The sequence below is a fragment of the Lampetra planeri genome, chromosome 43 (assembly GCF_965212315.1).
Source record: "Lampetra planeri chromosome 43, kcLamPlan1.2.h2, whole genome shotgun sequence".
NCBI lineage: Eukaryota > Metazoa > Chordata > Hyperoartia > Petromyzontiformes > Petromyzontidae > Lampetra > Lampetra planeri.
In genome coordinates, this window is record NC_136149.1 from 1,736,287 (window position 1) to 1,763,651 (window position 27,365).

At 49.5% G+C, this 27,365-nt stretch overlaps 1 protein-coding gene across 3 annotated transcripts in view; it reads right to left on the reverse strand.

Annotated features, from left to right (window-relative positions):
• Positions 1–26,867, reverse strand: part of ARRB1 (arrestin beta 1) — a 63,331-nt gene extending 36,464 nt beyond the window's left edge. The window contains exons 1-2 of one of the 3 annotated variants that reach the window (XM_078613991.1): positions 26,653–26,865; positions 25,415–25,569 (exon numbers count right to left, since the gene is read on the reverse strand). In XM_078613991.1, coding sequence (XP_078470117.1) covers positions 25,415–25,437 — 23 coding nt within the window. In that variant the 5' untranslated portion in view covers positions 25,438–25,569; positions 26,653–26,865. Of the gene's footprint in view, positions 1–25,414; positions 25,570–26,652 lie in introns of all 3 variants that reach the window. The other 2 variants (XM_078613990.1, XM_078613992.1) reach the window with 2 other exon arrangements.
• Positions 26,868–27,365: the final 498 nt, after the last annotated feature.

The window sequence follows — 27,365 nt, forward strand, 5'->3', positions numbered from 1 at the left end:
ACGTACTTAATTCTAGATTTGAAGCTTTCGCGACTGCAAGGATTCATACTCTTGGTTTTTTCGGTAAAGTCACGTAGGTAAAAAATGAAATAAAAATTACAAAAAAAATATTTTTATTTTATTAATTTTTATTTCATTTTCTTTTTAGTAATTTTAATGTCATTTTTTTACCTACGTGACTTTACCGAAGGAACTAAGAGTACGTATACGTACTACTCGTTGCAAGACCTCACTCGTTTAACAAATAAATATGTATTTACACATTTTGCTCGTCTTGCATAACACTCGCAGACCAAGGTACTCACAATCCAAGGTTTTACTGTATATGCTTCGTCTTTGAAACCGATTGGCGCACACCAGACAGCCTTCTCTATGGCCTATTCTCACCAGAGAGAACGCAAAAAGGCGCACAGTACAGGGACAATGCAAGTATCAAAGAATTTATAGCTCGGGGTGAGAGCAGCTGCATCATGGGACCTTTGTTGGCAGTAAAGCACCTGTCTTATGGCCAGAAAGGGTGAAACCTATTCTTATTGTCGTATACTTTGATACTGGCAAAAAAGGGGTCCCAATTATTTTTTGTCCGCAGGGAAAGGAGTCGCGTGCTGCAGACACCGTGTTGTTTTCTGGCCGAGTGGACGTAAATGCGGGCGGTGATCGTGCGGTCGATATTCACGCCCGGCCGCTCCTTTATTCCGTAGCCCAGAGATTTCCACCGCCCCCCCCGCCTCCCGCCGCCCCGAGGGGGTGGGCGGTCAGCACCACGCCCGACCGCCTTCGTCTCCACAGTGGCAACGTTCACACACCGCACCAGGTACTCATTTGAGGCCGAGTCAACCTAGGGGAGGAGGCCCAGGACCGGTTCAGATAACACTGCTAAAAAAAAAAAACATTTTTTTTGGGCCTGGATTTTTGCAGCTGTTTTAGACTAATTTCAGGGTGCTGATTCGAAATCTGATCTCAGATTTGCTCTATCACATCTCATTTTTATGCTATCGGCATACCCCATTTTCATTGATTTTACCCGAAATTAACTCTGTCACTTATGATTGCAAGTTGTTGCGAGTCGGTGACTGCTTTAGTGTTAAAATATGGTGCTGTATTTTTAGGATAGTGTGTTTATAATATAATTTTATGTAGATATCCACATTTATTGAACATTTTTCTTCAGCAGTTTTTATTGAAAATGCAATATTTGATATCTCAAAAACCTGATGTGATAGAGAAAAACTGATGTCAGATTTGGAATCAGCACCCCAAAATTACCTTAAACCCGTTGGAATACCTTATGCCAGAAAAAGTGTGTTGACCAGTGTTATCGTCACCGATGTTAGCCATGAGTGGGAATCGAACTCGGATCGCCGGTTTCATAGTGCAGTGTGCTAATCGCTACACCACCGCACCCCACAATGGGACACACACTTACACAAACGTGCACACACGATCACTATCTCAATTTGACTGAGCACTCGATGTCATCATCTGCGATGTGTTTACAAATCATCAGGCGCGTGCCGCGTGTTAACCACTCGCTTTGTAGTTGAACGGAGACGAATGGTAAGCTTGGAAAAGCGTGCCGTAGTCAGGAATTTGGAAGCCCCGGCAATAAGCTACGACACACACGGATGAACCTGCAGGAAGGCTCGGTCCTGACCGACAATGATGGCGACGAAAATCACCATCATCAATATCAAAAAACGACGCCGAACGAAAGCAAACTCTCAAAATAAACCAAGCGAGCGTGCGCGGCGAATTAAATGAACTGCAACAAAAAACACCGCAGTCAAAGTTACTAAAACTCAGAAAGAAAGAGGGGGGGGCGGGGAAAAACCAACAACCCTCATTTCCCAGGAGGTTAAAACAAAAAACACACAAAACCGCGTGCTTTGCTTTCCGGCAGGAAGCAGGTGTCCCGACACAAACGCGGTGACGTTGCACGCTCCACGGCGACCAATCACAGCGCCCCGCGCTTCTATCCCCGTGTAAACAAAATGAACGGCCAAGCAAGCAGTCTTCCCTAGCAATTACCAAGAAGACAAAAGACCCCCCCCCCCCCACCATGGCCTTCGACAGACTGCTGGGGCAAGTGTTGTTATGGCGAGGGGCGATGTGTGGGCCAGCATCACGAGCGACCGCCTTTGGCCTCCCCCAGTGTTAATATTTCCACATAGCAACCGGTACTTATTTTGAGGCCGAGGTGACCTAGGGGAAGGGGCTCAGGACCAGTTCGGATAGTCGTCGGGAATGGAACCTCGGGTCGTCAGATTCGTAGCGCACTGCTCGACCGCTCCCCACCAATTACTCCCCTCCCTTTACCTTGTCGCAGCCTCCATTCTAACAGCGACTGTGTTTGATTGAACCCCGTTATGAGGAGCTTTTTTTTGTTCTAAGTTCGTTTACAATAATTTTGCGGGTGCCGAGTTCGGCGCATGATTAACCGCTGCCGTGGCTCCCACCGATGAGAGTTGCCGGGTCGATACCGCGAGGGGCTGTGCGGCGTGCGATTGTCCCTCCGACAAAGGGGTTTCGTTTCCCCGCGCTGCGAACTTCTGCGAGAATTTGCGGAGCGAAACGTCGGACGTCGTGCCGGCATCGTGCCCAAACGACACGCGCCGCAGGTACGGAGAGCTGTACAGATCATAACTGGTTCATTGTTAAGCACAGTACAAAATAATCATCTCTCACACAAGTAGGTCTGTCTGGGGATTGTATCCATCCGTGCGGAGCTTCGAGTGCCATCAACCTCGTAAGTGTGTGGTGGGTTTTCTTCGATGTCCTCCAACGAGTCAAGCACAAAAAATGTGAATTGGCCAAACATCCTGGGTGCCGGACCCCGAAGGAATAAAACTATTGACACTCAGTGACAAATGCCCTCGATAATTTCAAATAACAATAGAATTACGCTATTGCAACGCCAATTGTTTACCGAGGAAAGCCTCACCGAGTCTCTAGGAGGGTACTGCGTTGACATGTTTGGCCAACACAATTTAATGAGTGTTTGTCTAAAGACGTTAAAAATATCCCCGTGCCTACTAACACCTGCAAAAGCACTGGTGGTCGCCCATCCAACCCACTCGCCAGGCCCAAACCTGCCTAGCTTCCGAGACTCAACGACATGGGGAGAGCATCTGATGGCAATTCGGTTGCAATAAATCGGAGTTTAAGACTTCTTATTTTTCCTTTCGAGAGACTCATCGATGCTCTAGGGAGGTGGAATGTTCACCATGGGTTCAGAACGACCAATGGTGATATAAATGCTGCCCCAACGCTCGTTTGAGTTTGCAGAACCTTTTATCATCATCAGCAGCAGTAGCCTTGACCTATCCATCCTCTGCCGGATAAAAGGTCTCCCCAATCAGTTGCAATCTCTCAGAGAATGAGGCGGATTCTAGCAACGCGTGACCTTGTTGGGTTCTATGAATAAACACGCAATAGCTGGCTCAAATAATCGTATTACATAGAGGACTGCAGAGCTTGGGCAATTGCTGGTAGCGACGGCTCCTCGCCGCCTGGCTGCTGCTGCCTTCCTGCCCATCTGTTCTTCCTCGGCGATCACGAGCCAAAATCTGCATGAACGTTGAGCGCGGTGTAAAACTAAAGCTTCTTATTACGACAGCCACCCAAAACCCAGCCGGCTGAATCTTTTACATCTTCGTTCCTCATCAGAGACCGCAGAAATCCCAGTTTTAATTTGACTACTTATTCATTTATTTGTATGCACGTGCACAGAAGCAGCGACCGTGTGTGCGTGCCCTTGCAGTCATAAATATTTAATGCACACAGGCACCGCTCCCTTATCTTTGTTCACTCACGCCGGGGTCACCGCTGGCTGGACCTGCAATCCACGCCTCTGCGGTTCAGTTCCTTCTAACCGGCGCAGCAGTTGAAACAACGGCGCAAGTTTCTCAATGCCCCCCCCCCGGCCCAACCTCTCCACCTCTGTCCACCCGGCACTACAAATGGGTAGGACCACAGTATATGATCGGACGGGCACGTGTGGCACGGTTTAAAAAAGAAAGTGGGTAACCCATCTCTTCCCTTCCAAGACGTGTGGCCAGCGTGGAAGAGGAGGCCAAATACCCCTGTGGATGAGCTCTCTAGAGCCGTCTGCAATGTATGTTGAACTTCGTTCACACCGTACGTAGCCAACCGTGGCTAAAATCAGGAGGTGCGGGGGAAGGACAACAGCGATATCGTAGTGGAGGGCCTTCCGCCAACAGTGGCGTGGGCACGCAAATCGCAGGGCTGCACCTTTACCCCTTTAACCTCACTCGTTCCATTTCATTTTCCAGATCATCCCAAAACGTTTAAATAATTCACGCCCCGGGCCGTGCCCTGCCAGGCGAGCACGGCCGAGGGGTCGTGACGTCTCCGAAGCAGCGAGCCAAAAAATTGTTTTTAATCGCCAACTCCCCGGTGTCATTTGCTGCACCCCCCCCCCCCACCAAACCCAGCCACAATTAACCTAACGAGCGGGAGCCATCGCAATTAACCAGCAGGGGTGGGAGGGGGGGGTGCGCAAATCCGAATGAGGAGGCGAATACTGCTAGCGACAAAGGCAGCTCCGATTGCTGGGCCGTGTCACCGGCCACGCGGGGTGAGACCCGGGGATGGGGAGGAGGAAGGAGCGACGAGATTGAACCCCCAGCGGCTATCACCGTTGGCATCCCTTTTCCCTTTCACACAAACGCAGCCGCCGCCAGCAGCAAAGGAGACATCAACAACAACAACAACAAAAAAAACTGCGTCGCATACACCCCCAGCAAGTGTCACGTAGGGTTGTTTCTGAGCGGCGCTTGTGGTAATTGGTATGAGTGCTGCCATGGCAACCAAGCAGAGTTGCCGTGGTAACGGGGCCTAAGCCAAGGCTGCGGCTCTAGACTTGATTTTAAATGAGCACCACAATGCTCCCTCCACAAAGCCTCGCCAAGTTTTCTCTTACGATTTTTGTGAAAACTTTCAACTACAAATACCTTTTTTGTTACAGTCATTTGTATCGCTGCTTTATATGTTTTATCGTAATTATTACCAACTACTGCATGAGCATTTTATTTTTAATCATTTTTCAGGAATAACATTTCTATATTTTACATCTTCAATGATAGAATCTTGCAATGGGAACGTTGGCACAGCGGTTAGGGCACTGCATTATAAACCCGGCCACTTGCATTCGAATCATGGTCGTAGGCCGTCAGCGGCGAGTGCGATATTTGAACCATGTGACTGTCTTTACTGACCTGCACTCACCAGCGCGTTAAAGTATGGCCAAATAACCCCTATAACCAACACGGCATGGGGAAAGCCTTCATTCAGCAGTACCTTTACATGCGCCGCGTACAATATGGTGATAATTATCACTAAGTTCATGCTGCCGAATGCAAATACATCTAGAACAGCAATAGGGAGTCGAGCATGTGACACAAAGATCCTCATCATTGGTGGTGTTCATCAGTGAACCAAGCCCAGATTTGGACTTCCCATTGAAGCCAAACGCGTTATTTGGGTCCTTCATGATTGATAGATCTCATCGGTGAGCCATGGCCAACTTCACAAGATCATCATTATTTGTAGTTGTGGAGAATAGAAGTAACAAAATCAATAAGCAGACAACGTACCCTCCTTCCCATATCTGTTCCTTCCAAGTAAAAGCAAATATTTTTACACATCCATCAGCCGCACAGTCATCTGGGAGTGCATTGTTTCAGCAGCATTGGTTCCACACAAGAGAAAGCCTCTGGACCGATTTCAATATTCAGTGTCTTAGACTGCCAAGGAGAGCCAAGGAGAGCCAAGGGTTGTCACGTGGTTAGTTAAGATGCGTGCGGACCCCAGCAGTAACAACACACCGAACAAATGCTGGCTAGGGATTATTTGCAGGTGATCGCAACGTCGTAGTTTTTTGTTATTTTCTTTGAACCTATCTGCGTGACTTTGCCGAAAGACCCAAATAATATGAATTCCTGCAGTCACGAAAGCTTTAAGTCAAGATTTACTTCTATTTTACCAGGTAAAGCCCACTGAGCTATGTAGCTCATTTCAGAAGCGACTTGGCCACAAACGATAGCTCAACGGAGTGGCTTATCATGTAGACATTTAAAGCAGCTAAATACTCTCCAAGATTGCACGCAGCAACAATCACCACCCCCTACCTGGCAAGACTGACGCCCATTTACCATCCAGGTGCCGAGTCACCGTGTGCCATATTAGGGACAGCTGCCACTGATGGGGGTGGGGGGGCTTGTAAATGTGTTGACAGGAGAGGTGATGTAAAGTGCTCCGAGATGCCCTGGCGTGTGTGAAAGGCAGCCATCTCAAAAACCCTAACAACAACAACAAAAATCACAGGACCGTTGTGTACGTTGCACAGTCTATATTTTTCACCAGTCGCCGAGTGCAACTGGTTCACACTGCTGCCCATGGAGTCTTCTCGTCACTCTAGTTCGCAAGCTGTCGGGTCTTCCTCCTTGCCTGCCGCTGCTGCATTGATCGGCCAGGTTTCACTTGCATACACTGTAATTGGAAAAGACCAACGTGTTTAACTATGGCCGCGTCTTCGTCAAAGTCGTAGTGATTTCCCCCGCTCAAATGAGCATTGGGGCGGTGCTCGTATCATGAGCCACCGCTGGAAATTCCACAATTCTACGACGGGTGCGAGTCTAGCCAGAGGAACAGTGCTGTTGACTTCCCTACAAAGCAGTAGTCATTTTAAATCGATTTCCGGAGAGATGATGATGATGATGGGCCGATCCAACCAAACCCCCAACCAGGAGTTGAACTCGCAACTTTCAAACTTTAAGCCGTTCACTCTCGTGCTGAACCACGTAGCCGATATGCGTGGCTTCACTCACGCCTCTGTCTTTGCAAAGCCCACTCATCGCATTCACGGTGCTATCCTACTGCGCGTGATTAATCCGTTAAATGAAGGGGAGCGGGTGAACAATGACGCTCTGCCATCTATTGACCTCATTTGCGCTGATAAATCCATTAACTAGTCGTGCTACATTTACAAAAATCAATGCTTTCCATGGCTACACATGAATGGAGATCAATTGAACTCTAAACACCTTTTATAAACAGCCCCCTGTTCGTCTGGAAAAGCCTCAACGAGTCTCATGGCTCCTATACATGAGGGTCCTGCCAAATTACGTTTCATTGAGCGTCAAATTTTTGAATAAACTAGGAGTTCCTGGAAACAAAAAAATGAAAACCTTTTAACAATTATTGTCTTGCCTCACGGCAGATGGGGAGCGTACGTTCACAGGAAGTTCCTGTTTTTTATGCTAATGTTGGTCACGTGACCAGGAAGTGACGATGTTAGATTTCCACTGTACCACGTGGGCGTCAGCCATTACACAGATAAGTCAAGATGGCGGCACGCATCGCATCTCAGTGAGACCACAGCCGCACTTGTCCATTGTGGGAGCTTAAGAAGCATTATCTGTAAGTTGTTTATATTCCTATAATATTGGAAATGCTGTTGTAATGTTGGAATGACCGTTATAGCAATGTAAATGCCTTTATGGTGCCGTTAAGTTGTTGTAGTAAATACGAGGCCTAGTTAGTAACGAAGCCTGTGACTTTCCTTATTGTGGATGTTACTTGTGATTTAGTAGGTCGAGTCAGATTTGTGCCTATGTTGCAATCCTGAGAGTGATGACGAAGTATCTCATCCACAGTTTAGTGTTAAGTGTAATGCTGTACATTTGGGGTGCAGTGGGATGAATACACTATGTGCCTGTATGCAACGCACCAGCTTGTGCCTTTGTCTAGTTGTTCAGGGGTAATGTGGGGGCCTGGTCCTTCCAGGATCTATTGTTATCTGAGACAATGTTCTGATGCTGTGGTGTTCATTGTGTGGGTGTTTCCGAATTATAACAGATACTGTATCTGTGTTTTCTCACCAGTTTTACCTGTTACAATCAATAAATGACGATCGGAGTTGGACGGTCATCCTGGCTCCGAGGGTTTATTGAACACATGGTTATCTACTCGACTAGCGGTGCAACGCAGCGCACGGCGAGGCCGAGATAATTATCATTGTCCCCCCTCCCCTAAATATACCACGTCCCTGAAACTGCTGCCCGTACATGAGTAGGGGAGGGGGGGGACAGTGACCCCGACCACCTTCCCCTGCCCCGAGGGGAGCTGGCCTCGGGCTTGTCATCCTCGGAACGTCTGTGACCCCCCCACCCCCGCTCTCCCCATCAGCTCGTGCTTTGTACGGGACTCTTGTTTAATACAAATAAATTACAATCGGGATTTCGTTATTATTGCCATGTTCATTCACACGGGAAAACCTCGCCGAATCTCAAGGCATTAGTTTAGGAGGGTCCTGCCAAGTTTTTGCAGTTGGTGGGGGGGGCAGGTGGTGGTGGGACAACGATTTCCACGCCGTCTTTTCCAAGTCGGTACTTTGCGGTGCAATTATTGACTCATTTTCACGCATTGGCCTTCAAACAGCACGGCACGTACAGACAGGTCCACATTCTACAACACGCTAGACTGGCACCACACCGGTGGTGGATACGTGCCAGTCGTACATCGGTATGCCAACGGCATGCCACGGCACGCCGCACGGGCACTTGTCACACCGGCTCCTCCTATTCCTACGCCGCGATGTTTCCGCAGAGGGGAGATGACGGCAGTGAACAGGGGTGGAGCTGCGCTGCTACAGGACCAACAGTTTGCATGTGTGGACCTCCACATTTGTATTTCTTCCACTGCCCATGCATACTGGAGTATGTGCACAAGCAGCATGTTGTGTTTCAATATAGACAAAGGTTGGTTGGGTTAGATCACGTGAGTATAAAATGCGTCGTTAATCCCGCCACCAGCCGACACAGTCAATTAGACGGGTTTGTCATGTAAAACAAAACCTTCCAATTCATTACTAGTTCAGCACTAGCCGGTGTGTTGTAGAGTAAACGCACAACATTTCCGATTCGAGTAGGACGTTTAATATTGACGTTGTTCACCTCCCCCCCCCCCCCAGTAAAAAAAAATATGTCATTTTGAAACTTGCCCTTTCTGTAATTACATTAAAAAGCTCATGCTCTATATTTAAATCGGAATGCAAATCTGGTTTACAGTAGCTTAGCACCAACTTAAAACTCTCCACTATGAAAATCACTCCCAACTGCATTTAAGCTGCCTTATGGCATTAAAATTGAGGCCATAAGCCCGGCAACTTTATTTGCTGAATTCCTCTTTAATAAATATAAATATATAAATCCACAACAAAGCGTACAAATCCGATTCACAGAGGCTCTCTATATGAACAAAACCAATTACTGTAATCCAGATCCCATGTTTCCACAGCATTGAGGCATCCCCCCCCAACGCACATCGCCATCATCTCCCCCAGAGCCTTGGGTGGGATTGAACACATGTTGGCATTCAACTTATTAAACAGGATTCAGGCCATGGCTATAATTCAAATAAATTTTATTCCATTACAGCCAAGTCAATAGCAAGGATATGATCCTGCGCGTGTGTGTATATATTCCCGCTCACGGCCAACACCAGTGACGATTATCTGAACCGATCCTGGGTCTCCCCTAGGTCGACTCGGCCTCAAATGAGTACTTGGTGCAATGTGTAAACATCACCACTAAGGAGACAAAGGCGGCCGGGCGTGGTGTTGGCCACGCACCCCCTCGTGTGCCGTGCCGGCCTTCATACGTGCTCACTGACAGCACTTGCCCCAACAGTCTGTTCAGGCTCTACGGGAGATCGTTGTTTATATATCTCTAGTGGGGATCGATAGTTCAACGGTTAACAAACTGCTCTACGAACCCGGCGACTAGGGTTCGACTCCAGCTCACGGCCAACATCCGCATCAAATATATGAACCGGTCTTGGTGACTCGGCCTTACATGAGAAAGTACTCGTTGTTGGGCGATGTAATCATGAGCGTTGAGGAGACAAAGGGTAGCTAGATGTTGTGCTGGTCATACCGCCACCTCGTGCCCCGTTCCGGGCCTTAATAATCGGTGCTCACTGACAGCACGAATTTGTTAAACGCTACAATGGGGGATGGTTTGTGCGTCTTTTTGTGCAGAAAGCAAACCTGGCGAGTAATATTTATGATATAGCACGTCATTGCATACTTCAATATGAAAGCTCGATAAATCTGGATTGTAATTGTTATTTATTTATTTGGCCAGGAAAGCCTCACCGAGCCGCAAGACTGCTGTTACATTGAGACGTTTGGCCAATTGCAGTATTATGCATTTTTCTTCTCGCCCAAAAAGGAAACCAGAGCATCCCTATAAAACCCACACACATGAAGGGATAACACTCCAAGCTCTGCACAGATGCATTCAGAAATCCATGGCTGCAAATCCAAAATTAGCAACGCTCAAAAAAAAGTGTAAAATTTGAGTCGGCGGTTCTAAAAACGACAACAGAAAGCATTCAGTTAGTTTGAGCTGGTGGTCCGAATCGGCGCGACAGCTTTTGCACGCGCAATGCAGCACAAACAATTGTCTTGTGAAACACATTTTTCTTTCCCCTCCCGTCTTTTCTGTCGCCGTGAGCTTTCTCGTCATTCAACAAATTTTGAACGGCCGCGCTACCATCCCCCAGCCACCTCGTTTTCCCATGCCCGGGGGGTCAGCAGCAACCTCCGACTCTTGAAGGGCATTATTGATTTTAAAAAGGAGAACCGTCTCATAATTCACATGCACAGATTTGTTTTATTCGATGTTTGTTACCAATTTTGAAGAAAATGGCTCTTATTTTGGTTGCAGAGCCCTGCCCATGCCCACAACACCTGGCGTGCCCAACACGGACGTCCAGAACAACCACCTCATTCGAGGCCCGAACGTCGCACACCTCCTGGCTGTGACATTCCTCCTCCTGGAAGACGCCGGTGGTGTAACCATCGAGACCATCAGAACACCAACTTAGGCCGACGTGCGCATCATCACGAATGGGAAAAAAAATCAAGATACAAGCCACAGCCAGTGGCCAACTCACCCACACCATGGACCACACAGTAAACCACTGTAGCCTGCGCCCCTTCAACAGAGGAGACGGAGGAGGAGACAACACAAACTCGGCGATCGGGGTGAAGAGCCTCGCGCTACCGAACCGCGTGCCGTCAGGCGGTTAGTTTTATTAGCAAGAGTTCACGGGCGCAGTTCCATTCATTGCTTACGAGTCGAGATGACGCGCGCCCTGTAACAAGTCCCCGGTGCCGTGCGGGAATCGGCACGTAAAACGGCAACGTGAAAACATTGAAATTGCTCCACCTGAGACCGCTCCCCACTTCTGCAATGGACTCTGCGGCTGCGTGCCCGCGTGCCCCCGTGAGCGTGTGCCCGCGTGAGCGTGTGCGTGAGCGTGCGTGTTTTTCTTAGCGGCGCGGCTGCACCGCGGGCCTTTGATGTGAAATATGCTGTCAAGGAGGGCAAGCATCTGCTACTGATCTTGCGTGTTGTGGGGTCTTTATTTATTTATTTTAAAACACACATCGACAGGAGCCACCGCTGTCGTTACGCGGACATGCAAAAAAAAACTCGGCCTTGGTCTATAAAAAAACAAATTAAACCTCCTCGCTCAAACCAGACTCTCAGCTGCCTCTGTCGGCTCTGTGAACTGTGTGCATGGAGATAATGTCACTGCCGATCAGGTGATGCCCATGTGCTGCTGCTGATGGTGTGAAGCGGCTGCTGCTGGTGATAATTTGATGCTGTCGTGCTGCTGCTGCTGCCATCATCCAGCAGCGGACAGGCAAAAGGGTTGTCAATTGTAACACTGCACGATCGGTGAAGTCAATTACGACGACGGCGATTATAACAATAATGCTGCAGTCGTAACATTTACACGTAGGCTATTTTTTATCAGATCGGTTTGTGGACGCGATAAAAACACAATCTACCCGTACATTTACACGCACACACGCCACATCTACACGTGGCTTCACGACGCTCGCCCTTATCTCATTGCACGGGACGCAGTCTCCGATTCGTGCCACCTCAAAAGGCAGCGAGCGAGCAAGCGAACGCCACGGCGGTCGCCAGCTCTCTCGATGTTATCTGGGGGACAGAAAAATCGCCGGCGCATCTCTTGCGCGCGAGCAGAGCCGCAGGAGCTCACACGGAAAGTATCTCCGAAATATGGCACTGGACAAATACGCCCGCTCTCATGATTACTGTTATAAAGGCGAAGGGGATCCAACCTCCCCCTCCCCCCACCCCGCGGGCTGTTGGGGACAAGTGCAGCGACACTGGCCGAGGGGCAAGGGGCCGTTTGCCGCTCGTTGCAGAGGTTCGCGGGTGGAGCCTCGTGGCCACCCCGGTTAATACTGCGAGTGGATTAGCCGTGAAGATCGCCGTCACGCGCCGGACGTTAGAGATCCCGCGACGCTATTCGACAAAGAATAGGCCCCGCTGTGTGCCGGTGCCACCGTCCAAATGGGAAAGGGAATTTTTCTTTTTTAATTGAGCTCTGCCTCGGCGCCACACAGATAATAAACTTGATTATTATTTTAAAAAAAACACAAACTATTCCAGTGGGAATAAGCACAGCATGTTTTTCGGACACCGAACCCGATTTCAGAGTCTTTAATTTCGCCACCATCAGCCACGATCTATCAACTGCTGGATGAAGCCGCCCCCCCCGGCTCGGCCCTCCCCCATCCACGCCCCCGAGTCGCCACCGTCGTGAACGGGACCTCGAAAACCCGAGCAGATTTCATCACTCCACCTCCGCGGCAGGGTGGCCATCCTCTCGGGCGCCTTCAGTTATATTTACCCACCCTATGGATATATTATAGCGCCAAGGGCGACAGGTCAATGGGTTGTCCCCCACCCCGCCCCCTCGCACGTCTTGTGACGTCAGTGGAAAAACCAAAACCGTCGGCTTCTCTGGCCTCGGTTTGGCGAGGTGGCAAACCGCGTCGGGGGGGGGGGGCTCAGCCGCACCGCTGCTAGCTGACGGCGGGCGGGAGGCAGAGGGGGGAAGATCTGAAAAACGGCCCGGCTGAAAACGCACACGGGCTCCCGTGTTTGCCATTCCTGCGCCAAAATAAAAAAAAACACATAACCAGCCTGGCCCAGCCGGTACCGCTTGCGCGTGGAGGAGCAAGCACAGGCGCGTGCTTGCTTGCTTGGGCACGCGCGCGCGGGGTCACTCATCAGTGACTGCAATAACAAAAATCCGATGATCTGCACGCGGCGAGAAGCCCCCGACCCCCCTCAATACATCAAGCGGACAACATCCATTTTTCACTTTGTCTGCACCCACCCCCAGCACTCTTGCCGTCCTCATTCCCCGCCAACCCACCACCCCAGACTCGCACGTCTCATCCCTGGAGACGACTTGGAAGCACCGCGCACCTCTGACTCGACTCTTTAGTTGAGGACGGGGTGGGAGTGGTCTGGCACCGGACCGTAAAATCGGCCCCGGGGCTGCCCGGTTAACCTTGTAAATTAAAAGTCAATTATGTGAGCGGTGGTTAATGGTAAGCAGCAGCACGCCGGAAATGCAATCTCAGACGTCGCCGGTCCGGTTCGACCTCTTGGCGCGGCAATTGGAACAGCGGTGCGGGTTTCTCAAATCCCCCTCCGTCCCCACCCGCCCACCCACCCCACCCGCGCACACATGGGTTCACACCACAGTTCCGTTTACGAGCAGAGCAGGTTGCGTGTGGCGGGCAAACGTGCGGCCAGTGTGGAAGAGTAGGCCAAATACCCCCGAGGAGAGACTCCCTCTAGTTGAGAGCCTTCTGCCAGCAGCGGGGGTGAGCAAAGAAGTTGCAGAGCTGCGCTTTTATACCTTCACCATCCAACCCCCCCCCCCCCCCCCTCTTCAGGAGATTCAAAACGCGCGACACTTCTCCATGCTGGTGACAACGCGTTGGTAGAAAGCATGTCGCTCACCCGCTAACGCAGAATCGCCGGGGTTCAAAGTGCAGCGCACCCACAACAGCGCCACCGCTCCTTCCTTTAGAAACAAGCGTTCAGAGTTATTTGGCCGCTGCTATGCATTTCCACGCGATAAGCCACTTCGTTGAGCAGTCATTTGTGGCCAGGTCGCTTCTGAAGAAGAGCTGTATAGCCGAGCGGGGCCTTGCCTGGTAAAAATACAAAATAGTTTGGTATTCCCCCCGCCCACGTCTCCTTTGAGGTATTAACCAACGAAATCTGATGGCTCGCAAAGCTTTCCTGAACCCTCTCACTACACCCGGGAGACTCTTCCGTTTTCTTATCAAGGGAAGAATCGTTTATCGCTGCCACTGTGCCGTCCACGTCCACCCCCCCTCAGCTCACCCTTCTTCACCCTTCCCGTGCACGTCCTGTTTGTGTTCCAATAATAACGAATTTACAAATTGCACCTGCCGCATCAATAATGCACCGGTTTCATTAGCCACGCGAGCCATCCAAGTTACACGGCTGCGGTAATGAAAAGGAGATGCGTCGAAAGCAACCGTGCACATTGAAGCACACTCACACGGTATACTGTACCGCTGCTTCCAGGGAAGTCCGGGTAGCGTGGAAGAGTAGGCCAAATTCCCCACACTAGAGGTGCCCTTCTAGAGGGGCCTTTCTGCCGGCAGTGCCGTGTACGAGCAATCGCAGGGCTGCGCCTCTACGTTTTGCCTGTTATCTACCCATCCCCCACCCCTCCTCCTCCATCACTATGGCATTACCTTAAGTAAATTTAATAGACTTTGTCTTAAACATTGTCTACGATTTTGCACTATTTTTTTTATTACTAAAAATATTTAACAAATTGACGCGATACCGACACGACCTGAAAAAAAAACACAAATCGTTATTTAGGTCATGAAAGACCATGTATAAAAGTAGTATTACGCGTTCCTGTGCATTTTATTAGACGTATATTAGATAATGCAAGTATGCGTATGGCATGTAAATTTATTTAATATGTTCCTGCATTTAAAACACATCATAGACTACACTATGAGACCTCCTTTACCAGTGGTAAAATATAGTAATAGGTTTTTACCCTTTCAACTGAAAGGGTAAAAACCTATTACTACATCATAGACTAGACTAAATTCACTGGCATTGGTCTAGCTAAATACAAAATCTGGCGGGACAGGGTTGGTGTTCTGGGATTGTACTAAATATTAAATAATAAATTACTACTTTTATAAAACGCCATTTACATTTGAAATGGCACCCCCCTCCAAGTGGCAGCTGTCTCTGTGGGGACAAGATGGTTCAGTACATGGCCCGTGAACGGGTATCAGTCTGTCAGTAGGAGGCGATGCTTGCTGCGATGTGCGGTCCCAATTGAGCAATCCCATGCAGAGTACAAACACAAATGCACGTGTGTCACGGAGGATGGGTTTCAACCTGGACTTGCATCAAATCTCCGAAGCGGACATTTGGGCCAAAAAATGACTGGAAGAGAGTGGAAGAAAGAGGATTATATTTGAAATCGGATAGGTCGAATTTTTTTTTTTTAAATCGGATTTTGATTAATCTCGTGTATCCGATTTTAAAATCCAATCCGAGCTAAAGGAGCCAAAAAATGGGCAACCGAGGCATTTCACGGTGCGCGCACTTTGCTACGTTCCAGGCACCACGCGGTGGGGGGGGGGTGCGGAGGTTAGGATTGGGGGGGGGGGCAGTTGCCTCCACACCGCCCCAATGAAAATGTTGATCGCCATTGGATGGCACGGACCGTTGTCGATTCAGCTTTCACTTTCAAGATGCATTTCATATCACATCGTGGACACTTCACTTTACAGAGACTCTTCTGCTTACGAACATTCGACTTACGAAGTTTCAGGGATACGAACAAACCTGTCTGTATTTCCGGTTGCCTGTTCAGACCAAGAGTCGTAAGTTCAACTGCCGTGCAATAGATGGCAGTGGTTGTTCGGTGTCAAACACCAGCTCGTTTTGAGAGGAAACACGAGCACTAAAAGAGAATTAGCATCTACCATCTGCAGAACATGAAGAACCAGTGGTATCTGCATCTGTAGAACGTGAAGAACCAGTGGCATCTACATCTGCAGAACATGAAGAACCAGTGGCATCTACATCTGCAGAACATGAAGAACCAGTGGCATCTACACAACGTGAAGAACCAGTGGAATCAACCATCTGCAGATCATGAAGAACCAGTGGCATTTTACGTCTGCAGAACATGAAGAACCAGTGGCATCTATCATCTTAAGAACATGAAGAACTGGTGGCATTCACGTCTAGAGAACATGAAGAACCGGTGGTATCCATGTCTACAGGAGATGATACGACTTTTGAAGCCATTCCCTGTGTTGAGTGTACATGCAGTACAACATGTTTGTAATCGACAGGAGGAAAGTTGGACTTACTAACAAATCAACTTACGAACAGACCTCTGGAAGCAAACTCGTTTATAAGTAGAGGAGTCCCTATATATGCAATGCATTTTGGTTTGTCCCAAAATAAGTGACTGCATTACAGTGGACAGTGTCGGGGCCCCTCCAATAGGTTTAGAGCTGGGCTTGGAACTGGTTCCCCAGGGAAGGGCAGAGAGAAACTAGGAAAAACAACAGCAACCACCACCACAACTTGCGTGCAGGGCCGATCAGGCAGCAGATACAGGTGTGGTCCGTGACTGGGTCATTAAGTGAACTCGTCTGCTGGTCTCGCGCGAAATGCTACAGGCGTCAGACAGTAGATGTCCATAAATAGGAGGGCTCAGAATCGCAGCGGGACTCCCGAGTAATAAATCCACGAGTTCTAATCCCAGTCTTGGATGACTTAGCCCATAAATCACCATCGTCGTCGTCGTCATCCCTCGGTGGTCAGTAAAATAATAAGAAAAATATAAATCTGCCATCATCTGTCCACTGCTGGATAAAGGCCCTACCCCCCACCCCAACCCATTTTCCAGTTGCGTTCCCTCCAGCGGATATCTCCGATTGTTTTGGCGGACTAGCTTAGTACGTCACCTTTTATTTGCCCACATTTATCCCGAGCGCCACCTTGCAGCCATGTTCACGCGTTCAGTTCTTCAAATCACATCCTGCAGTTCGCCAGAAAATCTGATACGCTTTTACATTTTCTCCATTTATGTATCCGCCTTTGGATCATCTCCTTTAAAAATTTCGATGGGGGGAGAAATATCCGCAAACGTCGCTTGTTAAAACCTGCATGCGAGCGTTCCATTTTTGGAAGCGCCTTGAATTGTTTTTTTTTTAATCTATCTAGGCCTAGCCTTCAGGCAAAGCTCACGGTCTATCGGTCAATATTCGTCCCGATCCTGACCTACGGCCACGAAACATGGATCCTGATGGAAAAAACACGCTCAAGGGTGCAAGCAACAGAAATGGGCTTCCTGTGCAGGGTGGGGCAGGGCTTTATCTCTCTCTCCGAGATCGGGTAAGAAGCTACGGTTGTCCACCAGAGACTCCACGTCCAGTCGGCACTGTTGAGCGTGGAGCGAAGCCAGCTACGGTGGATGGGTCATCTGCTAAGGATGCCGAAAGAAAGACTTCCCCCTGCAGGAGACGTTCGAAAGACGTCCTCCAGGCAAAAGACCCAGAGGCCGCTCGCAATGGCGCTAGAAAGACCGGGGTGGTGCGCCTGGCCGAGGAGAGACCGTCAATCCGGGAGCCACAGTTGATGCTGCTGGCGGAGGACAGGGCAGGATGGAAGGCCTTGGTGGAGTTGCTGCCCCCCCGCGACCCGATTCAGTTCGGAAAAGTGGGCCGACTGATTGATTGGAAAACCGAATCAATTTGCACCCAAGCGAAAAATGCCTTTTTTTCAGAATCTACAAAAGGCTAAGCATAAATGTTCTGACAATGTATGAATCTTTTCCACGACTCGATTCATCAATAGTTTACATGTGGTTGACGGTAGAGAAACGTTTCCAACACCCTGCTTCCTTCCGTGGTACGTTGGTTGGTTTCTACATTTTTTTCTCCCCTCCATTATTCCATTTGCGAATGTCGTTCGTGAAAATTGTGTACCGTGCGCAACGGGAGACGTACGCAGTTTTACCAGCCCAGCTTTTGAATGGATTGACGAACGAGGCCATCTTTCCACGATTGAGATCAGTATTTTATTTCTGGTGTAAACATTTGGCGAATAGGTCTGCGAATTTGATTCCGACAACTGGTCTCGGGTTCCTTGATTAGGTCAACGGTTCTATCATCTGATCCAGATTTCCGTTTATCAGCGTGAAGGGCCAATGCTTAATTCTTCAAGTGCGGCATCCGGAACTCTCCTGGGACATACGATTTTGGTTGCTATAGAGACCTGCATTAAATTCCTCCGCTAATTTGAAGATTCTCTCTCTTACCATTTGTGAATTGGCAATCATCAACCTCTCTGTTGCCGCTTTCATGGTCAACACCGCTTCCAGCCGGGCGGTGGCTACGCACGCGGCCTGCATCCCCCCGCACTGAGAAGGCAGCGAGGGTTGGTGTATCGCACAGAGATGTTTGCGAAACTCCCTTCCCGTGGGCATTGAGGTGCCATACCCTGGCTTGCCCGGGAGACGGCGGTGCAGCAAAGTGTGGACTAACACCATCCGTTCCTTCTGTACAGGGATAGAGTGGTGTCCCGTCGCACGTGTGGCTTTTCTCGTGGCGTTCCAGTTTTCCTCCCACGTATATTTGTAACGGTCATTAAATGGCTGAAAACATCTTAATATTATAAAGGACAGAAAGCTTGGGCAATTGTTGGTGGCACCGGCTCAGCGTCTGGCTGCCAACTTCCCCTTCGTCTGCGATTCCTTAGCGATGGCAAGATGCAATTTGCATGAACGATGATGGCACTGGATAAAACTAAACATTATTATTATTTATGTCTTCAATTATGTTTTTGATGTGTTCTCCAATTACAGCACTTTAATTTATTTCTAAAAAAATTGGAGGCAGTTTATAATTCCATTTTTTTTTAAGCATCTCCATCTCTTTTCACATGTCCCTTCTTCCTCAAGCCACTGGAGATGTGCACTTTTAAATCATCTCGATTGATAACGGGTGTCTTTTGAGCTGCTTTTTGGGTTTCATTTTGTTGTCCCTCCCCCGCACCTCCGATTAGCACGGTTGGCTACGCACAGCGCCAAATAAGTTCAACATACACGACTAGATTAAGGTCTGCAAATAATAACTCCGCTTCTTTACTCTTCCATGCACTTTCAATAGACTATGCATGGCCGCGCTACGTGTCGCTACGTTTTAAAATCGATCGTCAGATATCTTTGTCCTCCACGAATACGGCACAGGGAGCGATCAGAGGCTTCTGTGATACAAGTTGCGATTCAAAGTAACCGAGAGAGGGCAATGCTAATTTAAAGATAGAAATAAGAGGACGCATTTTTTTTAATCAGCTAGTTATAATTTATAAAAACGTATGTCAGGAGTAGCGTCGTCTTGTGCTGTAGCTATTTATAAATAAGACGGCTTAGTCAGTGGCACAACAGGGCTGTCAGGAATATTTACGTAAGTTCAACCCCAGTCATGGTCGATTTAGTGCATACATTACCAACATCAGCATGCCTCAGGAGTTTATGAAGAAATAATAGTTTAATTTATTTACCAAGGAAAGAATCAGTGAGTCTCAAGACTCTTTTTCAGCAGGGTCCTGGAATTAAATGTTTAGCCAATTTAAACGATTACCGTTTGGCTTAACGCAGGGAGAAAACTGTAGAACGCAGAGAAAAGTCACCAAGGGTAAGACTCAAAGAAGTTCTGCACAGATTCAAGGATCCACTGCTTTACTTTCATGTCAATGCCACCTCTCAGCACCACCAGGCAAAACGACCTCGCTTGTCGTCATCTGACCTGGCACTGTCATAAGAATGTGGAGTTTCGAGCACTGGCTAATGGCCATCGTCGGAGAAAATCACCACCAAACGATCGTGAAGCAGCGCAGGCAGACATCCGAATTACACGAACATCTACGAGACAATGACAGGAACAAGGCAACTCGCTCCGAAGCGCACGTCAAACGCTCCCTCCTAACGTCTAAACAATCTTTGGCGAGAAAATGTGTCACCAATAATGACGTTTCTCCAACCGTAGTGATTTAATCTCTGGACGTTTCGAACAGCCAATCACGAGACCTTTCTTATTTTTATTGTTACGATTATTCCCACCAAATGCACGCTCCAATTCACTCTGGTTATAGCTGCTCAGGTGGTCCTAATGTCGCACACGGTGTCATCTTCTGCAGGGAACACTCCGGCTGGTTGATACTCTGTCAAAACGTCCGGAGACTAAAACACGCAATGTGGCTAGAAAAACATCGTCTTGGCCAGAGCTTTCCTTACTCATAATTGTTAATTAGATATTCAGTCTAAATCCCAACCGCCATGATGTTTTTTTAAAAACATTCCCTCCGATCGTAAAACCAGCAGCAAATCAAATGACTCCAATATGGGACGACATTTACAACGCTGTTGTGCCACCTTTCAGATTTGGTTTAAATTCACATTTTGTTTTCGTGCGTGTATTTTTTTTGATGGTGCATCTGCCAGTGGTGCATCTACCAGTCATCTCTCTACAACAAACGAGGTCTGTCCCGTGACCTCCAACAAGCAAGCGAGCCTTGGACACTCCACGTGGCCTCAAGGTGCACCTAGCCTGGCACTTTGCTCTGTGGTGACTGCACGGGCACCGAGTGCTGTTCTTACTTTTCGATTCAACCTCCGCTCGGTCACAGCATTGTCAGACGCTCTGTGCGATGCGTGGAGGTCACCAAGCCAAGCACAGACACCCCCATGCCAGGCTGCTGCCATTACCATTATCACATTAGCACTGGAAAGCAAGTTGGCCCGTGAATGTAAGCCGGCCCTAATAGACTTCAGTAATTACTTTTTATATCGTGGGGGGTTTCCCCCCCCCCCCCCCCCATTTCATTTTCCGCAATTTATTCCAATTGGGTTAATGGCGGCATGGCGTCACAAGACGTACGCACGTTTGAACTTATTTCGCGCCGTACATAGCCAACCGTGCTTACGAGGAATCCATTCGGTAATCTCGCGTCTGCCACACGTGGCAGACAACAGCTGCGGTAAATATAACACCGGATCTACTCCCCCCACCGCTCCCAAAAAAAATAATCCTTCAAGGTGGCCTTTTGTGATTATGCTTTTCGGGGCACCCTTTCCCACAACACACCCTTGCCACGAGGTGGTCTCATGACAGTCTAACAAACATTTTTTATGCGCCAAAACTGCAATACAGTCATAATGGCATGGCCCAAGCGGTAGCGCATTCGCCGTTCGTTGCGGATGTTCGTGGTTAAAATCCGGTAGGCCGCCCTGGTTAGCACTGCAGGTGTATTAAATTGGACGGTAAATATTTCGTGACATCACTTGACGCGAGTGGGCCATTGTGTGCCAGCGTCACGATCCACATTTACCCATGTCAAAACATTACACCGCAAATTACTCAATTTGGGATTAGCCGTCGAAATTGTCATCCCTTACTGTGGAACGGACCGCAGATTGTCTGAAAAGTAGCACCTTTGGTGATAGCCTTGCCCTATAAAAATGGTGTGACTAAATAAATGTACTAAATCATTACTACTGCCATTATCATTAAGTCAAGATGAAAAGTGAAATGTAAAATAAAGTTATATTTTTGGACCAATCGTTGTCAAACGGGTGGACGCCGTCAATACACTGCACCTCGCAATCCAATTTAAACACAGGGTGGTTGAAACCCGCATTCGAACCCAGGATATCAGAGGTGCTGGCTTTGCACTCGGGCCTCCGAGCCACCCAGACACCTCCTGCTGTGTGTGTGATTTTAAAAAAAACACACATACACAGTATTTAGACAAAACTACTTATCCGCCACGGAGAACGCACAACAGATAATTGCCAGTGCAATTACAAAACGTACGACGTTTATATTTCAGCAGCATAATTGGTATATACACCACAATTAGGTCGATCTGAAGGTCACGTATGACGGTGGGGGGTCAATTTGTAGGGTACTTCCAACTACCTTCCGATACGTTTCGGCCAGCGCGGGACGAAACGGCCAAATAACCCCTCTCTTGGGGCGTCTCTTGCAGGGCCCCTTTCCGCCAGCAGCAGCAGCGTGAGCAAGGAAAACTGCAAGAGGCTGTGCTTTTGCCCTACGTAGTACATTCAGAATTACGTAAATGGAAATGTACTTTGCGACTGCGAACAACCGCTCGAAAAACAACCCAAGTGAAAACACGCACACATTCTCTGGCATGAAAAGAATGCATTTCAAAACAGAATGAAATAAATGCGTGCAGTATTTACGTAATGAACTTTTAATTTTTTTTTGGCCTCTGCACAGCTCTCAACACAATTCACCATCCAGTCCCACCTGGAATGCTTCCCCCATCCTGGCAGAAATCACCAAAGCCTGATTTTATATATGTATTGTATATATTACGTGTACTTCCCACTTCTAGACCAAACTTTTCATCTTTCTCGACTGGTTACCCCCCCCTCCCCCAGACGGCCCCTGTGCTGGGGCGCTGTGGAGGATGTTATGCGGTTCGGATCCAGCCGTACCCACCCTGGTTGTACCGGACAACTGCGAAAATGATCTTCATAGCTCATCGGATTCCTCCAAGATCAAGAGAGATTCTGATTATTTATTAAAGCAGGCGTGCGAGGCCCAAGAAGCCGCGCGCAGTCTGCTCCACAGTTGACGTTAGACAGAATCCCGCCGCCGTCATTCGAAACGAGCAAACCATTGTGTGTCTTAGTCACAGCCCAAATTTGCAAAAGATTGAAAAAAAAGTACACAGCAAATTACTCAATTGGGTTTAGACACATCAACATCGCCCCCCCCCCCCCCCCGAGAAACTAGAGCAGACTATCTCCGTGAAACACAGCAGGGCTGCCTTCGCGATCGCCTTGCTCTACAAACCCGGCGTAACGAACGTACGCCGTTATCAAGTGCCGTTGGGCCTTTTACGAAAAAAACAAAAAAAACTCTTCGTTTTTTAACGCTGGATTTTCTACAACGATTCTGGTGGAGCGTTCCATCTTTATCAGGCTGTGGGAAGCGCACGCGAGCACGCACCCACGTGCCCTCGCTCACCTCACCGAAGCGCCATCATAATTTCCAAAAGGACTTCAACATACCTCGTTTCAATGTCCTTTCATTCAACTACATGCGAGACCCAATTGAGATCCATTGTGCCGTGAAGGACTGGCGGGGGAGACATGATTATGGAGGAGAAAGGTGGTTATTTGCCCCAATTTGGCCGCTGATAATAAAAGACAAAAAAGATCCTTGAAAAACAACCTGGTAATCATTTCATTTTGTTATTTCAAAGAGTTGAAGGCATCATGGCGGTGGTGGCGGAGTGGCGAGCCCAAGTCTGCGCTACGGACCAGGCCAGCCGAGTTCGATTCCCGGTCATAAAATCAGTGGCGACTGACTTCACAATCAGTCTCTCATGCACCCCCCATTTCATCAGCCCTCCCTGACCAGCGTGGTGAAGTATGGTCAAATGACCCCAACGGATCGACACTGCATGAAAAAAACCCTTGCGTCCAAGCAGTGGATTGGCAAAGAGGTTGTAAAGTACCATCTTATATTCTTGGTTCTTTCGGTAAATTCACGTAGAAGGGAAACAATAAAATAATACAAATATTAAACAATAAAATTATCATGACGTTTCGATTGCAACACAAGCAATCGTCATCAGGTGTGAAAAGAACCAAGAATATGAATCCCTGCAGTCACGAAAACTTTAAATAAAAACTTAAGTACCATCTTGTTACAGTATGACTTCTAAGTAATAATTCGCACTCGTCGTGATTAGCCATGGCCCATCCACCGCTGGATAAAGGCCTCTTCAAGTCACCGGCATGTCCCGCGACAATGCAGAATCAGAATATTTACACTGGGGGAATCCGATGAGCAATAAAGCCCTTGTTCACAGATGTACAGACGTAATGCTCGGCCTGGCACCTGCACACGAGCCAATGTCATCGCTCCATCTCCCCGGTGGCAATCCTCGCAGACGCGTTGCAGCGCCAGCATTGGCATGTGCTCGGCTTACTTGAGCGCATGTTTAAGGAGAACGAATGGCCAAGTTCTTTAATCACCAAGCGTCTGACATCACCACAATTATCGTCATCCCCACGCATCCCCACCATCAGTTGGCATCCCCATCATCACAGGTACCACAAGGAGCTGGGAAAAGACAGCGAATGACGCTGCACGAGCACAATTTAAACAAATGATATGCAAATGGAAGGATAATCGGATCAAAGGTGCTTGATTAAATATCGTGGACGGTGTTTAATTACCGGTGTGTTTGAGAAAAGGAGACGGCACACAGCGATCGATACTATGTGCACACACTCTAAGGCTGTGTGTGTGTGCACAAGTGTTGGGCAATATGCGTGCATGTTGAACATCTCTCGAACCCGTGCGTAGCCAAAACACGCCAAATCGGAGGTGCGGGGGAAGGACAACAAACCTAAAGACAAAAAGCAGTTTCCTAATATCGGAAGAGCGCGTTCCAGACGGCCGCAGGAGCGCATCTGAAAACGCACGACGCAGGGACACCCACAGGGCACGCATACTGTGTTACTGTAATAACAGCAGCAGGCATTGTCCATCCACTGCTGGATGAAGGCCTCACCACAGTCCAATGCTGCCTACCATCCATTCCATGACTGCAACATTTGATTGAATCTCCGGAGTGGTTAGTCCTGTCGGACGCGGGCTAAATTATACAGGTGATGTGTATAGTATGTGTACATATACAGTGCTAGACACACGTATTTGTACCCGCGCATCAGTACATTATGTGTGTGTGCATACCTGTGCGAATGCATGTATACATACACACACACACATGTCATCGTGTATATACGTTATACATGTGAATTACATGTGTATGTGTGTGTGTATATATACACACACACATACACCAACAGCACTTGCCCCAACAGTCTGAAGGCTATACGGGGGATCTTTGTATTAGCATCTACACAAAATGTCCTTACACGTGCAACGCATCCCAAGACGCTCTACCATCAACAGCCAGGGCCTCACCAACATCGCTCTGTGCCAGGCTAGGTGCACAAAGACAAAGATCCCCCGTACAGCCTGTAACAGACTGCTGGTGCAAGTGCCGTTAGCGAGCACCTATGAAAGCCGGCACTGTGGCACACGAGGAGGTGGGTGGGTGGCCCAACACCGCCACGCCCGACCGCCTTTGTCTCCCCAGTGGCGATGTTTTTACACACCGCACCAGGTTCTCATTTGAGGGCTGAGTCGACCTAGTGGTGGGGGGTGGGGGGAGGGGGGGGTGTGCCCAGGCTCGGGTCACACGCACACACACGCGCGCGCACACACACACACACGCGCGCGCGCGCGCGCGCGCGCACACACGCACACACACACACACGCGCGCGCGCGCGCGCACACACGCACACACACACACACGCGCGCGCACACACACACCACACTTGCCCGTACCTGGTACCGGGTTTCTCCCCCATGGTCCTCTTGGCGATCCGCGAGACGTCTACGGAACGAACCACAGCGTAGCGGCAGCGACGGCAACGGCGCTCTTCTCGCCGCGTGCACGCGCGCGGCCCCCGTCCGTGCGTGCCGTGTTACGCGCGCGCGCGCTGCGCACGAACACCGAGGGGATACAAAGACGCGCGTGTGAGTGATTTTTCTGTCGTTGAGGCTCTACGGGTGGGGGGAGGGCTTTGTCTTTTGCTTTTCATCAAGCGGCTACGAATGTAGTTGGTGGTCGCTTCTTGTGCAGTGGCGATGGTGATGGTGGTTGATGATGGTGATGATGATCGTAGTGGTTGATGATGGTGATGATGATGGTGGTTGATGGTGATGGCGATTTATGATGATGGTGATGATGATGGTGGTTTGTGATGATGGTGATGATGATGATCGTGGTGATGATGATCGTGGTGGTTGATGATGATGATCGTGGTGATGATGATCGTAGTGGTTGATGATGATGGTGGTGATAGTTGATGGTGGTGATAGTTGATGGTGGTTGATGATGGTGGCGATGGCGATGCGGTCTGCAAAGGCCACGCAACAAAAATAACCCCCCCCCCCCACAAAGACCCCCCCGTGTAGCATTTCACAGCTGCGGTCGAGGGCGGCAAACTGCTGTGTGCGAGCACCTATTAAGGCCGACACCACACAGACGCGTACCTGGTGGTCTACGTACGGCGCGAAAGAAGTTCAACGTAACATTGCGACGCTGCTCGTGACCATTGCCCGGTGGCTGCAGCGGACGGCGCAGCCTCGCCGATTGTGCCAATCGTTGTTCGCCGTCGCCAATTGTAAATACAGCCGCATATCCAGCACAGCATCACGCCGCACTGCTAACCACTGTACGATCGCACACAGATCTTGTGACGCCGATTGTGATGATTAGACTACAGCTGCAGCAGCTGCTGCTGCTGCTGGTGGTTTTTATGATACAACCCACCCAGGCGAGCCAAGCACAGCCTCGCGCACAGACAAACATCCCCACCACCCCCGGTACAGCCGCCTCTGGGCAGACTGTTGGGGCAAGTTCGAGTTAGCGGAGACGCAAAAACCCTGGGGCGCTGAAGGCCGTCTGGGCACACGCGCGCACGCAGACGCACGGACGCGCGGATTTCACGAGCGGTGTCGGATGAGCGGGAGGGAAGAGGCGGTACGATGCGGCGGGGATGGTGTGGTGGAGAAATCACCTCGGGGTGTCTGCCTCCTGCAGCAGCAGCAGCAGCTCCGTGCTCTCCACGCCTGCGCATTTATAGCAGCGAGCAGCGAGCGCAGCTCCTGATCATCATCATCACCGCCACCACCACCATCGTCCGCTGGGCGGGGGGGGTGCTCCCACTGAGATCTCGCCCGGGTTTGGTGGTTGGTGGTGGTGGCGGGGGCGGGGGGACAGGGATGCGAGAGACCCGGGTGGGATGCACGCGAGATGGTTGGCTGCCTTGGCTGGTGGGAGGTGGTGGTGCGGGTGCTGATCAGTAGGGGGAGGGGTGGTGGTGGGGGGTGCCAAAAGACCTTTGAGGTGACGTCACGGCTTGTCGAGGCTCTGAGGTCTGTGACGACGCTTGCCCGGTCATCGTGGCCGTCACGGCGTGGCGGTGTGCGTCTCGTTTTTGTCTTTGCGACCGCCACTACGGAGGAGGGAAGGGGGGGGTCGTGAAGGACGCCGCTACTGCTCAGTTGGAGGCGGTCAGCCACAACGGGGTGGGCAGGGGAGCGACGCTCACAACAACGACCGGAGCGCCGGGCGGATAAAATGCAGCAAGTTGGCGCAGTATGCGGGTGCAGCTGGGGGCATCTGCCGGTCATCTCAGTCGGTCAACCCATGGCACCTGCTGCCTCTGTCCCGGGACCTGCTCCTGCCAGCGAGCCTTCGACACTTCACGTGGCCTCAAAGTGCACCTGG